The sequence below is a fragment of the Sorghum bicolor genome, chromosome 1 (genome assembly GCF_000003195.3).
Source record: "Sorghum bicolor cultivar BTx623 chromosome 1, Sorghum_bicolor_NCBIv3, whole genome shotgun sequence".
NCBI classification, from domain to species: Eukaryota; Viridiplantae; Streptophyta; class Magnoliopsida; order Poales; family Poaceae; genus Sorghum; species Sorghum bicolor.
Genome location: NC_012870.2, coordinates 18,656,556 through 18,672,775, shown reverse-complemented (window position 1 = coordinate 18,672,775; position 16,220 = coordinate 18,656,556). Strand labels below are relative to the sequence as shown.

Sequence of the window (16,220 nt, the reverse complement as noted above, 5' to 3'; positions counted from 1 at the left end):
CTCCATAGGGTTTTGTTTTTCTCTTTCTTCTTTTCAAGTTGAGCACTTGATCAACTTATGGTCATCACCATTATCACCATGATCATCTCTTGCTCCATCACTTGGCATGTACCAACCTCATTAAGTATACACACATTTAGTATAGAGGTTAGTACTAGGGTTTCATCAATTATCCAAAACCAAACTAGAGCTTTCAGTTAGTATTAGAGTTTCATCAATTATCCAAAACCAAACTAGGGCTTTCAGAACGCCTCGCATAAACTTTTTTGTAGTAGTGATTATTAGTAGTACATGGAAGAACATGACCACTAGCGGAACCAGGGGCAGTGGCCCCCCAAGCACAGTGATTCATTTAAATACCAATATAAATATTGATATTTATAGTACAAGAAATATCAATTTCACCTTTTTTTAAAGTATGATGATTTTGGTAAAAAATAGTGTAACTTTTTTTAAAAAAATCTTCAAACATATAATTATGTGTATATTATCATACGATCATATTTATTCGGCCCCTTTAATTAAAATTGCTGGTTTCCACCACTGAACATGATGCAACAAGTAGTTGTGCAATACATCGAACACAGCTAGCAAAGCACTGACACGTCAGCACCTCAAGCACACTGTTATGCAAAAACTGTACTGCTGCAATCAATGCAACGTGCGGACATCCTGTATTTTAGCTTGTGTTTCGTGCCCCGTGTTCTTCACTGTTCAGTCGACTAACCATCGTCGGCGAGTTCAGAAACCTGACTGCATAAGGGGGACTGGTCGAAGAATTTCAAAATATGAAAATTGAGTGTAGCCTATGTATTTAGATTTTTTGTCTAGGGGTTTGGCTCCTATTTTCTAAATTTATTCTAGTAATTGATGATTTAATCATACGCTCGCAACTCTTCACGTATTAGATGATCGTGTCTATCGACAATGGGGTGCAAGTGATGACTTATGAATACTGAAATTTACTCTCTTAGCATTTCAAAACGCTCATACCTATGGTAGGTAACTGTATTTGTCGACAACAGGGCACATGTGATTACTCATATGAAATCTACCAACTTAGTATTTCTAAAGTGCTCATAGTGGAGTAGTATATATGTTTGATCATATATAAGAGTGTGTGTACGTGAAGTTGTGCATTTACGTGAGCGTCTACATTTGTACTGTGATTCGCAATAAAAAGGATGGTCGCCAAATTGTTATTGCTACTTAAATACTTGTTCAATGAAATATAAAGTATAATGAAACATAAGTATTTTAGTAAAACAAATATATCCTAATATGGCACGCAAAAAATTTAGATAAATCAAAAAAATTATTCTAATTATATTTTGTGTGATTTTATTGTCTAAGAGATATAATAAACAACATAAGAGATTTTTTTATTATACTCTTTTAATATAATCATAGATTATTTTATACTTATATTCTAATTATTTTAGATAAATCAAAGTTTAAATGGTTAGGGGGGCATATGGCCCCCACTAGCCCCCCTTGACCCTTGTTGACAGTTTCAGCTCCCCCTCTGTTTCCTCCTCCTCTTCCTTACATAGTTTCATCTCCATCTTCCCCACCATACACGAAGGCAAAAATAACTAGCACTACCTGGTTCATTTTAATTATCGCTCTGCTTTTTGTATTAGTCACGCTGGGCCCTATTGCCACCGTATACTTTTGTTGCTACCTCTATAAAAAGAGGAGGATGATGACTCGCTGACAAGACATTGAGCTAGTGTTATCGCTATGGAGTACACCCAGAAGGAACCAGGAGACGGTACCTCCTATACACTTAGCAGAAGTTTGCCAACCATATCTGAGTTCGCGGCTACTGCGGGTGGGTATATTAGGTAGATAATGAGTCCGCTGAATTCACATATCGGCTGGACCTTCGAGAACAATCGAAACAGAGGATCATGGTTGTTAGATTGTTACTGACTTATTACTATTACAAATTAGTATCGATATTTATATCTTGATTACTACAAAAATATATCACATTTGTACTTGCTATGCATAAATATTTTTGTGTATATTTTGGGTTAGATTTATTAAAAATATTTGACACCCTGAGAAATTAAATGATTTATGTGTCCTCCTTTTCCCTATCGGCGAACTTGAGGATCTCTTGGCGAGTGGGGTCGTTTGTCATCGGGATTAACACTGCCTATCTCACTGGCGGAGCCAGAGGGTGCCAGCAAGGGCCATGGCCCCCCTAACAATATAAACTTGTTTACTAATATATATATATAATAAATAAAAGCTTGTTATATATGTCTACTAATATCCAAAATACAACACAAATATTTTGATTTTATCTTAATTTGTTTGTCTACAGTTGAAATTTGTGGTTCTACAAGAATACTTATGTTTGATTATACTTTATATTTTACTGACGCACACTTGACTAGCAATAATAATTCAGTGATCATCTTTTTTATTGTGAATCGCATTATAGATGTAGACACTCACATATATGCACGCACATTTACTTCTATGAACAAACAAACATCCTACTCTACTATGAGCACTTTTGAAATACTAAGACGATAGATTTTAGGATTCACGAGTCATTACATGCACCACGGTTGGCAGAACAGTTAGCTACCATGTTTATGAATATTTTTAAAATACTAAGCTGGTAGATTTTAATATTCATGAATCATCATATACGTCCCAATATTGATAGGCATATATAGTCATCTACCATAGGAAAACTAGTAAACATGTTAAGACCATGAAATATTAGAATAAATTTAGAAAAATATAGCTTAATCTTGGAAAAAAAATCTAATCAATTAAGCTACACTAAGTTCTCATACGTGAAAGGATCTAATTGGCCTAGAGAGGGGGTGAATAGGCGTATCTTAAAAACCTGAAACTCAAAAACTCAAGTTGCGGAAGTCAAATGCCTGTCGGTACCACCGACAGTTTGGGCCGGTACTACTGGTGTCACACAGCCAGTACTACCGACGCAAACTGCTGGTACTACCGACTCCCTAAGACAGCTACGAAATCAGAGTGTAAAGGGCTTAGATTTCAGATCTGAGTTTTACCCCACTTTCCTAGGTGTACAAGAGGATGTTGTAGAAGTTCCCTTAGCTTAGTCCTTCTCCACACCGTAGATCGACCCTTGTTTACTTGTCGAGAGGTGAAAAGAGATAGGAACACAAAGAACACAAACAAGGGTAGTCGAAGCTACCTCCACAGCAAGACAAGGTATTTTTCCCGAGGTTCGGCAATCTCCACTAAGGAGTTCCTACGTCCCCGTTGTTGAGGTGACCACTTAGGTCTCCTCCTCAAGCAACCACAAAGGTTGGCTTGATGTTTCCACTAAGAATCAAAGGGTTATACAAACACTTCGGGGTGCCCTCACAAATGAATCAACACGGGCAACCACGAAGAACGCCTAGCCGGCTAGGGTTCCAAGAACCCAAGAGTAACAAATGCAAACCAAACCGGCAAGATGAAGAATCCAAGTGCTCAAGTCACAAATCGAAGCTCCCAACTCTCTAATCTCACTTCTCTAGCTCGAATCTCTCAAGGAGTGAAGTCTAGGAGCAAAGAGGGAGAGAGGGTGGGTGAGACAAAGCTTGGAGACTGATTTCTCAGATGTAGAGTTGAAGGAATGGGAGAGCTAACGGTCAGAAAAGAGGGAAGAGCTATTTATACATAGGTCCTGAACAACTGCCGGTACTACCGGGACAACCACCGGTACCACCGGCTACCTCAGATCTAACGGTAAAAAGTCTCTATGATTTGCGAGAAATAAGCCTACCGGTACCACCGGACTTTTGTCGGTACTACCGACCATTGCCGGTACCACCGGTGGAAGGCCGGTACCACCGGCAGTTCAAATCTCCGCAACCAAAGTCAGCGCAGATTTGGCCTGCCGGTACTACTGGTGCTGGCCGGTACCACCGGCCCGAGCCCGGTACTACCGGTAGTTCATTTTCTCGCAAAACTCAGGAGAAAGGCTGGCACTGCCGGGACCACCGGCCCTGAGGGTTGGTACTACCGGGTCACTCTGGCAGAGAAGAAATTTCCTAGTGCTTTGTGCGTGCAAGTGTGTCTCTCAAGCGCAAGAAGTAAATTGACCTGAGCACCCTTATCCTCATCTTACCAACTTGATTTGCATCCCTCTTGATAGTGCGGCGTTTCCTATAACTCAAACAAAGAATAAAAACTTTGTAGCCACTTGAGTCGAAACACCGTTCATCCATTGGAAATTTAGGGGTGCTATAATTCACCGAATGTTTTCGTTCAATTCCATCAATGGACTAACACCTGTAGATTATGCTTGATAAACATGTTAGTCCCTAATTTAGTTGTCATTAATTATCAAAACTCACATCGGGGGCGAATGCACTTACAATACGTCGAACCTCTTGGACCGCCCCCCTTATGCACAAGGCCTTGTTTAGAGCACCACAAAATCCAAAAACTTCTCAAGATTCTCCATCACATCGAATCTTGCGGTATATGTATGGAGCATTAAATATAGGTACAAAAACTAATTGTATAGTTTATCTGTAATTTGCGAGACGAATTTTTTGAGCCTAGTTAGTCTATGATTGGATAATATTTGACAAATACAAACGAAAGTGCTACGGTGTCCATTTTGTAATTTTTTTTGCAACTAAACAAAGGCCTAAAAAAGAGAAGACAGCATCGAAATTATGTGAGCAGTAGCAACCTTGAGCACAATAGGAACAGGAATGCATGACAACCAGTGAACAACAGTAGCTTAGCATCTAGGAGCAGCCAAAGTAATGACGACCACTGAACCACACAGTAGCTGCATCTGGGAATAGCCAAAGTAGCTTAGCGCCACATATGTTCAAAATTTCCTACAATTTGGTTGCATCCTTCTTTGTTGGCTCCGATCTGCAAACAACAAATGAGATATACTTGGTGCTCTTGGACAAACTTTAACACCCTATTGAACCTTCAGATTCAAGGAAATGATGCAGAAAACCCTCAGCAGATAGTAAGAACAAGACTTCCATTAAGATCAATGCTTGTTTACACTGTTATTTGGGTTATTTGAATTCAAGCCATTATAATTTCCACGTTTTGAAGATTTGCTATTATAATTGTTAAACTCATTGATAATTGCCATTATGGACGTATCTTGCGGCCTTGGCCCACCTCCAGGTGATGTACGCCTGCTGTACGTATAGACAAAAAAAAAACTATCCTTGTACATGCATTTCGTTGTTATTTATGGGAAGTAGCATTACATTTTGTATCTAGTGATTAGTGGTGGACCTTTAATCACCAGTTCACCACCTATTAAAGGGGTGACTACGGCGAGCATTTGGGGTTGCATGGACGGCACTTGGCCCTGCACTCTTTCATTGTCTGATAGCAATTCTTTAGATTAGTTAATTATGTCCCCGCAACAAGCGCAATACTGCATGCCATGACCAAAGTAATTGCACTCCGCAGCAACGCAAAATATTATGATGACCTTGCTATCATATAATGATGTCGATTTGTTGGAATTAGCGGTGGAACTTCCAATTTCAAGTAGCTGAGGACGACCTGCGACAATAACCAAAATTATAAAGAGAACTATAAAGATTTATGACATTAAATAGGTATACTATAAAAAATATAATTAATGAAGAATCTAATGATACTTGGTTGGTATAATAAATATTATTATCTTATCATATAAATTCTTTTGATCAAACTTAGGATGAAGTACTTACATAGTGCAGGCAATGCTTGGGATCCAGATAGCACAAAAAAAAATAGAAATGGTCATCAAGTGCACTAGTCGGCCATTGCTATTATCCTTCATCTTCTATCTTTACAAATGAATTGTGTCGAGGAGCCCTGTTGGCCGTGAGCAGTGATCAGAAGCACCCTGACCTCAGAACTGGCAACAACACAAGCACATCCCGCAGGTTTCAATAATGCGTTTCCTTGCAGGCTCTTTAAGAAATTAGAACACCTCCATTATATTTGTTTAAGTCGTTTTCTTCAGAAAGCTATGGAACATTTATTATAACTAAAACTAAGCTCTCAACACGGAAGCAATTCCTAGCTTCTTTGCTGCTGTTGTTTCTAACTACTGATTTTAATGCGCTTTGCTACTGTTTCACTCCAACAATGTGACCTTAAACTCGAGACTCCTTGTAAGATATAGGTCGCGCTGTGTAAGAGAGTTCCATACCTAAAAGTTTCCTTCTCCTACAGCAGACGCAAACTTGGAACCGTAGCTACCGCACGCCCCCTTTCCTGGCCGCCAAGCCGCCGCGACACGCCCTCCTGGCCCTGAAGAAGTGGCGGCGCCTCCTCCTTGGCCCCAAGCAGCGGCGGCGCACCTCCTCCCCGGCCCCAAGCAACGGCGGCACGCCTCCTCTCCGACCCCAACAGGAGTGGCGCGCCTCCTCCTCAGTCCCAACAGTGGCGGTGCGCCTCCTCTCTAGCCCTCAAGTAGCGGCGACGCGCTTCCTCCCCGGCCCTCAAGCAGCAAGGCTAGGGCCACCGTGGATACGGACGAAGGCCGACGATGATGGACCTAGCTCCCTCGTCTCCACCTTGCCTCATACGGGCCCACGCCGGATATTTGCGTCGAGGAGAGAGACGATTGAGAGATGACGCATATTTGGGTTTCCTCTCGCCCCACACGCAAAATAGGTCTGTGCTTTGCTTGCTCTGTTGGACAGCGTTTATTCCCTATGAGCGACGCAATTTAGGTTTGGGTAGCAGTTTGCATATGCTGTTGGAGACAGTCTTAATGGGCTTTGCTACTGTTTCAAAAAAAATTAGGTCCTCTTTGGTTGCTTCCGTTTGATATATATATATATATAACTAAATGTTGTCAACTCCTAATTATGAGAAAAAAAAGAAGCAGTCTCTAAGAGTTTCCTATATTTCTATCTTTTTTTTCTTGACACTTTTTCCTATGACCGAGTCTTATGTTTTATATTACGAATCCTAAATTTGTTTTTGTACGCGTTTAAGTTCTTCTGCTGGATCTTTCTCTTTTGCATTTTTGTCACTTAAAACCCTGTCTTTCTTTCTGTTTACTAGACAAGTCGAGAAACTCCAAATGCATGGGGATAAATTTTTGCGAGGTTAGAAAGATAGGGAGAGATGCTAAACTATCGTAAAGAGTTTTTTTTTTCTTATTTTACTAAAAATTTAAAGATGAAAAGTCGAATGACAAATTGTTGGAGATGCACTTAATTTATGATTGGACACTAATTACCAAATAAAACAAAATGTTACAGTATACTTTAACGCCCTAACCAAACACCCTCTTACTTTACCAAAACATGATAGTTGATAGAGCCATAGACTGGGCGTGCCTGTCAGCACGTGTCGAGAAGCTGGTATCGGCCACGTGCGAGGCGTCTCTAGGCGACGGCGTGTTCATTTGTACTATCAGTCATATTTTTTATTATGTCAGCCAATAATGTTTTTCTCTAACAAGACTTTTCAGACCCGCAAATAGGCTAGCGCGGGTCGTCGTGGAAAGGAAGGGCACAGTCGCTGGGTTCGCGACATTGCTGCAGCTCTGCATCAGGTCCTTTGTGAGTTCCCGCTGCTATGGGATTTCCTTTCGCGACATCGAGCTCCAAGCCACACAATCATACTGCTTTGTGTGGCGATGGTCATGGTCAACAGATGGGAAATATTCCATCCATTCTAAATTATAAGTTATTTTAAAAATCTTAGAGAGTCAAAGCATTTTCAAGTTTGACTAAAAATATAGAGAGAAATATAAAGATTTATGTTATAAAATAGGTACACTATGAAAATATAACTAACAAAGAATCTAATGATACTTGGTTGGTACCAAAAATATTATTATTTTGCTATATAAATTTAGTCAAACTTAAAAAACTTTATCTCTCTAAGATTTTTGGAATGACTTATAATTTAGGACGCAGAGAGTACTCGACGTCGTCCACTTATCGAGGGCTCTTTGCCAGGACTAACAGCGACCATTTTCTGGATTGGCAATTTACCATACCTGTTAAGGATTTTTGTAGGATTGCATTGTGATGAGCTGATGACCACTGCTTACTCACCTTTTCTCCTTCCCTCATTTCCTTTCCTTAGTCTACTGAGTACTCACTTAATTTCTTTCTTCTTTTCACATTTTGCCTTTTATTTATCCATAGCTTTTAATCTGATAAACTATATTCATCAATTTGTTCACAGTTTCTTGTGTTCTTCGCATTGTCCATACATTCACCTATTACTCTTAGTTTCCCACTTAATTTCTGTGTGTGCCACTCATACTGTGTCAACCAACACGTACGCTCTTTTCTGATCCTTCTACCCTGTGAAGACGGAACACCATACTTTTTACCCAAACATTTGCCCATATGGTGATCCTACAAGAAGCGATTAGATTACATGTCAACCGGACAGCAATACCACACAGTTTTGCGAAGCATGACCCTATATCAGATTTGAAAATTGTCCCAGATTCATTAGTGTGGGAGCTCTCATGTGACAACCTTATCTACCAACGTCGATAGCAAAATCCAGTAAATCCAACGCCTTGTTAATGTGGTGAGCGCCGAGCGGCTCTGTTGTCATGCTCCTTGTCTAGGCTGCCAAAAACTGAAGACATGCTGCCCTGTTACATAGGCCACGACTAGGATCATAGTCATAGCTGTGTATGACTATAAAATTTATACTACTGCTCAAACATATAATAACTAAGTTATCATAGAAAATTATCATAATTAGATTATAGAAACCGTAATCATAAATAATTTCAATTAATTATAGTAAAGAATAAATCAAAGTCTATAGCAAAACTTTATATTAAACACATCATAACATACTAAGTAGATCTACTCATATAGAAGATAATAAAAATTTTATTTTATATTTTTAAAATAATTTACTATAGTTTTTTAAAAATAAACTTTCGTAAAATAAATTTTTTATAAAAGTTAACCGAGAGAAGACGGACTTTTTTCTTTTATCATGACACATCAGACGGCCCGTTGCCCCACCGGCCCGACACGGTGGTGCCCCCGGCTCCGCACTGTTGCTTTTCGTCCCCACGGTTGACAAATCCAATCTTCCCAAAACAGCACACACGACACGGGAACAGCGGCGCCCCGCAAGCAAACAAGCGGCCGCCACATCATCCCCGGGCCCGCCCTCTCGGGAGTCGGCATCAGCGGCAGCAATCGACTCGACGCTGAGACAGCAAGGCATGGGCCCCGCACGGATCTCGACCGGTGACGTCACCCCCACCCCTGTCCTCTACGCTACTGCCACCTGTCCACCGGATAAGGCTCCCAGCATCCCACATCCATGATCCATCCTCCACCCTGCCCTCCCCTCCGTCGAACCAACAAGCAAAGGCAAAGCTCGCAAGCCGCAAAGTCGCGACGACAATCACTTGTTTAAGCCGCGACCTGCGTCCCAGCATCAGTCAGTGCATCAGCATTCATCGCCCCTTGCCCCCCCCCCCCCCCCCCCCCCCCCCCCCCGCGCCTCCTTGTCCATGCATTCCCTTGCTCACATCACCTCACCTGCCTATAAAAATCCACAGGGCCGCCCTTTGACTCCTTCCCTGCTCCAGTCCAGTGTCCCGGCCGCTTTCTTGCGTTCTTGGAGAGTCTAGGTGGTGCCGAGAGAGTGTGTGTGAGCAAGCAGGAGGATCCATGGCGGCAGACAAGGACAAGGACAAGGAGAAGGCCTGCGCGGGGTACCAGCACGGGCCGCCATGGGTGTTCAAGGGCAGGCAAGCAAGACCGCAGCCCGCAGCTTTCCTTTTTTCCTGTTTGATCGTTGGAGCCCGGCCGATCGAGCTAATGTGCGAGATGGTCTCTCACTCTCTTGCTACCCTGGCTTGAAATTTGCTGCATGCAGCGCACTGTACCAGCTGCATTTGGTGAAGGCGTCGACGGCGCGCGCCTTCGTGCCCCGGGACCTCCGCCTGGTGGAGGCCTTCGGCTACACGCTCGGCGGCATGTTCCTGGCGCGCTACCACGACAGCCCCGCCGGCGAGTTCGACGAGGTACGGCCACCACCACCACCACCACCACCCGTCTCCTGAATCCGGTTCTTGCAAGATTCGGTTGGACCGACCTCTCTCTGCCCCTTCTTTGCGCCTGCAGCTCGTGGTGATCGCCGGCATTGTGTGGAACCCGCCGACCTCCTGCGCGTGAGTTCGTCTCGTCGCCTTGGCTACCTCCGGTTCATTGCATCTGCATCTCTGCATTGCACTGCACCTTCTGTGGCATAGTTTAATTAATCACGCTTCCAGGCTTCTACTCCACTTTCTCCTGCCTGATTGGCCTCCATCAAGGGGGCCTCAACAGAAAAAAGAAAAGAACAGGCGCAACTTGCAATACAGAAGGAAACACGAAACCTCGTGTGCGCCAGCAGGCTATAAACAAGCCCCTTATCCCCCCGTATGATTGTACTTGGCAGCACGGACTCTGCCCTTGCTTCCCTTCAATTATTCGAGGGTTTCGGATGGCCCGGTGCGCTGCACTTGCTCCGCGCGCGTGCCCAACTTGCTCTGCGCAGCTGGAGCCGCCCGCGGTTTCCTCCATCTTCCGTGGGGTGGAGAGGACAGAAGAATATATGCATGTGGTTTGTACAGTACCAAGCAGAGCTGCAGACCCCAGATGAAATGCAGAGTGAACTCTGAACAGTGATGTTTTTTTTTCCCTCACGGTTGTTCTGATGAAAGATAATCGGGTGATGACTTGCTTTTTGTTTCTTTATTTTTTTCGGCTGATGAAATCTAGCGGTAGTACTTTTGACCTGCTTCAGTAGTCCAGACCCTTGCTGTTGCTGGTGCATATAGGATGACCTGCACGACTGAACCTTTTCAGTTCTTGCTAGTTCTGATATGTTGTCTGAACCTATTTTCAGGTGGGCTGCCAGGGTGCTGGTGAACAGCATCGAAGCCTGCCGGCACGGCCGCAAGGTAACCATCGGAATTCCTCTCTGATCTGTATCTGTTTGTTGTCCTACTGCTTCCTTTCCCTTCATTGGAGCCGTTCCAATTCTTGCAGGAGGTAGGACTACCAAGCCATGTTGCTACATTCTCAAAGGTACTGACATACAAACCCATTGCCACATTCAGAATATATGACTGTTGGTTAGGCTTGAAAGATGTTGCCATTGTGAGACTTGTAACCTATGTGTCACATGAGATAGAATGAAGCTGCTTCACTCGTGGATAAACCGTTGGTCAAACCAAACAGCTTCCTTAACATGCTAGGGATCGGGTCGACAATCTCCAAGCAAGGGAGTGGCTGTGAGATTGAGATTTCAGAGACCAAAGGCTCATCTAGTAGGCATTTGTGCAACATCAGCCTGCCACTTAACGGTAATTTCAGTCTTCTTATCCGCTTAATAATCCATCGAAGCCATGCCACCCGGTTATACAGAAGTAATTGTTAGGCTCAAATTTGTACTTATTTCCTTATCCTTTTGAGCTACATGCTCTGAACTTTTCAGTTACATTCTTGAACATTGAAAATGTGTTGTTTTTTTACCAGAATTAGTAACCAGTAAAGCATCTAGGCTCATCAGAAACCATGATATTAGTCTGAATTTGTTGCACTGGATTTTATCAAATCGCTCTTACCTCACTTCATCACTGAAGATCAATGCATGTCAAATACTAGGCGTTTCCAATGTCTTTCAGAATGTTGTTTTCCTAACCTTATCCTTTTCACTCTCAAAATGGAACTCACGAACCTTGGCTTTGTTGATTCAATGCTTTATTTCACTTTCTAATCATGTGGAAGTGGACAGCAGGATCACATAAGAACCACAAGTGGATGGGCCCAGCAATCAGAATGTCACTTCCAAGTTTCAGGTTAGGTAAAACAAACTGGATTGCCCATGATTTCTCAAAAGAAAGCTGGCCAGAAAATATGTAAATAAATTAAATGCTTTATGTAGCCATGTGCAGATTTCTATTGAGAAGAAAAAATCCTCGTCAAAATTTCTGAGCAAACATGTCTCACTTGCTTTGTAAATTTCAGTGGGCGGACAGAGGACCATCCTGATCTTCTCAAGTACTCCTGTCAAGTAGAATGCAGGTGATGACATAAATGAACTCTGTGAACGTCCTGAGATATACATTGATGGCATACGATGTATCTGTTTTCAACACATTATTGCCTTTCTAAGCAACTATTTTTCTTCCACAGGGTGCGCCCTGTAAAGCCTGCTAGGATTTGGAGTCCAAGAACGGCAGAGCCACAGGAAAAATCTGACGGCAAGATTAACAGTTCTGGGTCTAACGTGGTAGCTGACTTGGATGCACAAAGCCAGAGCATTTCAGTCTTGTTGTCCAGGCCCATTTTCGCTCTTGAGTTCAGCTCCCTGAGGATGCACGTTGACGCTCCCAAGATCGTTGTTCCACACTGCAAGAAGAAGAAAGTAGGATACTCAAGCACTTAAATCTGAAGGAGCTGTGCAATAGTATGGTTAAAAGAACACCGGGAGTTTTGGCCACGTTTGACCCGGTTGCTTGATGAATTCATGCAGTTTTTGGTTGCTTTTACCACAAGATATTCTTTTCTTGGTTTTTTTTTTCTTGGCAATGTTCTTTATCTTGTCTATAAGAAATATGTCACATTTGCATAGCATAGTACTTGTTTAATTCAAAACTGGGAGTAGTTTGATTCATGTTGCAAATTGTCACAGAGATTGGTACCTTTGATGCATATTCTGCATTCAAAACAGATTTTTTTTTTCTAAAGTCACAATGAAGAAGAAAAGGCAATGAGCCAGTGGCATAAAAGATTGATCCTCTAAATTTTTTTTCAGTAAAAATGAACATGCCTGAAGAGACATGTGCAGTGTTCAGAAACAAAGAAATCGTACTGTTACCAGATTAACCCACAACTACAACATTCGTTAGCCCTAAACAACAGAGAGTGTTAATTCCACGAGAACGCAGAAAGACAACACACAACAGTAACAGAACACACAGCACATGACAAATCGAGAATTATAAAGGTAATCCTGAACCATCAGTGCTATCTCTAACTCTAATCTCTGAACCAGTCATATGCTATCATCAGATCAGTGATGATCAAACCACGGCAAGAAGCTATCCGTGTCATCGAACCCGTCGATGCAAGCCAGCAGCTCCGGTTCCATGAAGTTCAGAGGGATCGGAGACGCGGGAGCGCAGACGAGGTCCATGAGCCTCTCTCCAATCTGATCACCGGCCTCTCGGGGCAGCGGCTTCTCCAGAGGCAGTCGGCTCGCCAAGGCCGGCTTCTGCTCGATCCGCACCACCGGTCCACTATTTGGGACCGCCGCGATCGGTTCTTGGCCGGCGGCGGCGACCGGAGCCGGCGTCGGGCCGGCCAGGACGGGCTTGACGGGGCTGGGGCTGGGGCTGGAGGACCCGGCCGTGGAGCTCTCCTCGTTGCTGTAGACAACTAGCTGCAGGCCCCGCGCTGGAACCCCGGCGGCGTCGGACGACGTGCTGCCTGACGGGCAGGTCCGGCGGCTGCCTCGGCCCCAGGTTGCGGCGGTCCTCGCCGCTGGGAGCAGGTACTTCTTCTTGAGCGTGCTGTTCCAGTAGTTCTTGATGGCGAGGTCGGTCCTCCCGGGGAGCTGAGCGGCAATGACAGACCAGCTGTTGGGTCAACACACAAACCAAGCCAAGAAATTTGCAGAATGTCAGTGATAGCGCTTCAATTCTTTGAACTATACATTTTTATCCTCTGAGTAATTAACTGATATGAAATCTCAGTGCAATAAAACAGCAGTAGTTCAATATGTACGTTCAGTGAAATCAGTGACTAAAAAAAGACTGCAGGTGTTGCAGAATGGGTTAATTTCTGAAAAATGACCATGGCAAATCCGTGTTGTCAGAGGTGGCTGCACTTGCAGTGGACATGGAGAATGGGTTCATGTGAGACTGACTTACCAGCTTCCCCTCTTGCTGTACATCTCGCAGATGATCCTCTCCTCGGCCAGCGTGAAATTGCCGTGCTTCAGCCCCGGGCGGAGGTAGTTCAGCCACCGGGAACGGCAGCTCCGCCCGCACCGCCTCAGCCCTGCACAGAGCCACACTTAATTGTTATTAGATAGATATAATGGAGTATCTGAACACTGAGGAGAGCAATTAATTTTAGCTTATGCATGCGTTGCAATGGATCATGTCAGTATAAAATACATTTGAGCAGGAGAGCACAAATTTGACGACGCGTGGCTGCGTGCTAACCTAAACTGTCGGACAAGGCCTGCCAACTCCGACCGATGCTGCCGTGCCTCTGAATGTGGTTGATGATCAAGTCATCCTCCTCCTTTGACCACTTGCCCTTCTTGATCATCCTCATCCCTTAGCTTCTGTACTAAACCAACACACTTGTCTCCCAGAGAGGGGCACAGGAATTCAAGTATGAAGCGCAATTTATAGGGAATTGCCTCGTATATGGTAAAACACGCAATGCGTGATAATCTCAATGGTTTACCGTGGGGGTAAATATCCCTCACTTTCTTTCTTGTCGTTTTACCTGTTTGTACTGTATTTATATCCAACGATTCCTTATTCTCAGAGAGGAGAAAAAGGAAGTGGTGAAATGAAAGGGAGGATAAAAGGAAATAAGAATTTCACACCACATGACGAGGCTGCAGACTGTTGGGGATAACCACACTAACACTTACTAGTGACAAGTGACAATGGAACGGTTTAATTTCACCATAATGTGAAATCAACCTAGGTCGTTACATACTAAGACTGTTGTATTTGTTTCTTGCGTTGTACAGTATTCTACTATAATGCAACTATCAGTGTTATCTCATCGCTTCAGATGCTTTTCAGTTAGGTTTACAAGCGCTGATTCTTATGGCATGTCAAATGTTTTGAGGTTTGACGGTGGATTTGATGCAAGGATTCCAGGTTGCCTTCAATGTTTAGATGAAGACCTTTGGGAAGCAAACTATTGAAGCACCGACATAGAAAATTTCATCATGTTTTTTATATATAATTTGAGGATGTACCAAGCCAACTTAGGCCTTGTTTAGTTCGCAAAATTTTGGCTTTTTGGCTACTGTAGCACTTTCGTTTTTATTTGACAAACATTGTCCAATCACGGAGTAACTAGACTCAAAAGATTCATCTCATAAATTTCAGGTAAACTGTGTAATTAGTTTTTATTTTTGTCTTTATTTAATGCTCCATGCATGCGATCAAAAATTCGATGTGATGAGAAATTTTGAAAATTTTTGCGAACTAAACGAGGCCTTACTAACATACTTCGTCTTCGTTTAAAGAAATTGTTCACGTTCACCTGCTTGCAGCTTGCACCACCTCTACATTATTGACAAACAGCTCTATATTGGTTCACGTTCACATTTCAATCTCTACATACATTGACACAAGCAGCTTGCATCATCTCTGGCGAATCGAACTTGAAAAGTGGAGGAGAGGTGAAGCATTCTTTAACATCTTGTAGGTTGCCAAAAATCCAGAGATTCTCGAATTGAATTGTAGTACCTTTCAGTCTAGGCATGAGTACGTATCCATGCATGAAAGCAGCTTTTCTCCGGAAGACCGGAACGTCGTGTTAATGGAAGATAAAGTAAAGTTTACTAGTAGGGCCTGTCTAGATTAATCTTTTACATGGCTGCCTGTCTAGATTAATCTTTTACATGGTTGCCCGTTCAAGGAAAAATAATATGAAAAACGGAAAAAGAGGAGTTGAGCAAAAATATTTCCGTTGCCGGGACTCGAACCCGGGTCTCTCGGGTGAGAGCCGAGTATCCTGACCAGCTAGACTACAACGGATTTTGTTAAGTTCTGTTAAGTTGTCCTTTGCTATGCTGTTCTAGTTCTGTATAAATATACGGTTGTGTCCGAGTATTGCTACAATTGAGGATCGAATGGACTTAGTCAAGTGACCAGCGGGAATAGTTGAATCAAGAGAATTATTGACTATATCGATGATTTGCTACACTATTCATCGATGAAGGTAGATCATACCAACAGACATTGATCTTAAAGTAAATCACAGCAAGGTTAAATGGTGTTTCAAGCAAAGGATTTTATATTTTCTTCTCAAGAATTGTATCAACACAAGAAGATGGTTGCTAATCTACATGCCTTTTGCACGTTGTCGAACTACAAATAGGTTATCCATGGCCTTGGTTATTCTAAGAATGGTAAAATGTGCCTTGTGCCAGCTATGGTCTTGGTAATCTTGGTAATTGATGCTAATGTATAGTTGCCTCCAAAATATACT

At 42.9% G+C, this 16,220-nt stretch overlaps 2 protein-coding genes and 1 non-coding gene across 6 annotated transcripts; 1 reads left to right on the top strand and 2 right to left on the bottom strand.

The window, feature by feature from the left end:
• Window positions 9,475-12,660, top strand: LOC8067092 (protein NEOXANTHIN-DEFICIENT 1). Of its 4 annotated transcripts, none has more exons than XM_021451408.1 (9): window positions 9,475-9,730; window positions 9,859-10,006; window positions 10,107-10,153; window positions 10,873-10,927; window positions 11,016-11,054; window positions 11,161-11,332; window positions 11,767-11,827; window positions 11,997-12,053; window positions 12,165-12,660. In XM_021451408.1, exons 1-9 carry the CDS (start codon window positions 9,651-9,653, stop codon window positions 12,415-12,417), a joined length of 912 nt encoding a protein of 303 aa, XP_021307083.1. In that variant the 5' UTR covers window positions 9,475-9,650; the 3' UTR covers window positions 12,418-12,660. The 4 variants fall into 4 exon arrangements, with proteins under 4 accessions (XP_021307083.1, XP_021307082.1, XP_021307085.1 ...); XM_021451407.1 differs by having other exon boundaries at window positions 11,764-11,827; XM_021451410.1 differs by having other exon boundaries at window positions 11,767-11,832; window positions 12,165-12,305.
• LOC8065795 (transcription factor MYB4) lies at window positions 12,797-14,315 on the bottom strand. The gene is made up of 3 exons (XM_021448920.1): window positions 14,234-14,315; window positions 13,904-14,048; window positions 12,797-13,609 (listed from the first exon to the last, which is right to left on the bottom strand). Exons 1-3 carry the CDS (start codon window positions 14,313-14,315, stop codon window positions 13,045-13,047), a joined length of 792 nt encoding a protein of 263 aa, XP_021304595.1. The 3' UTR covers window positions 12,797-13,044.
• Window positions 15,694-15,766, bottom strand: TRNAE-CUC. The gene has a single exon. It is a non-coding gene; the product is annotated as a tRNA-Glu (tRNA).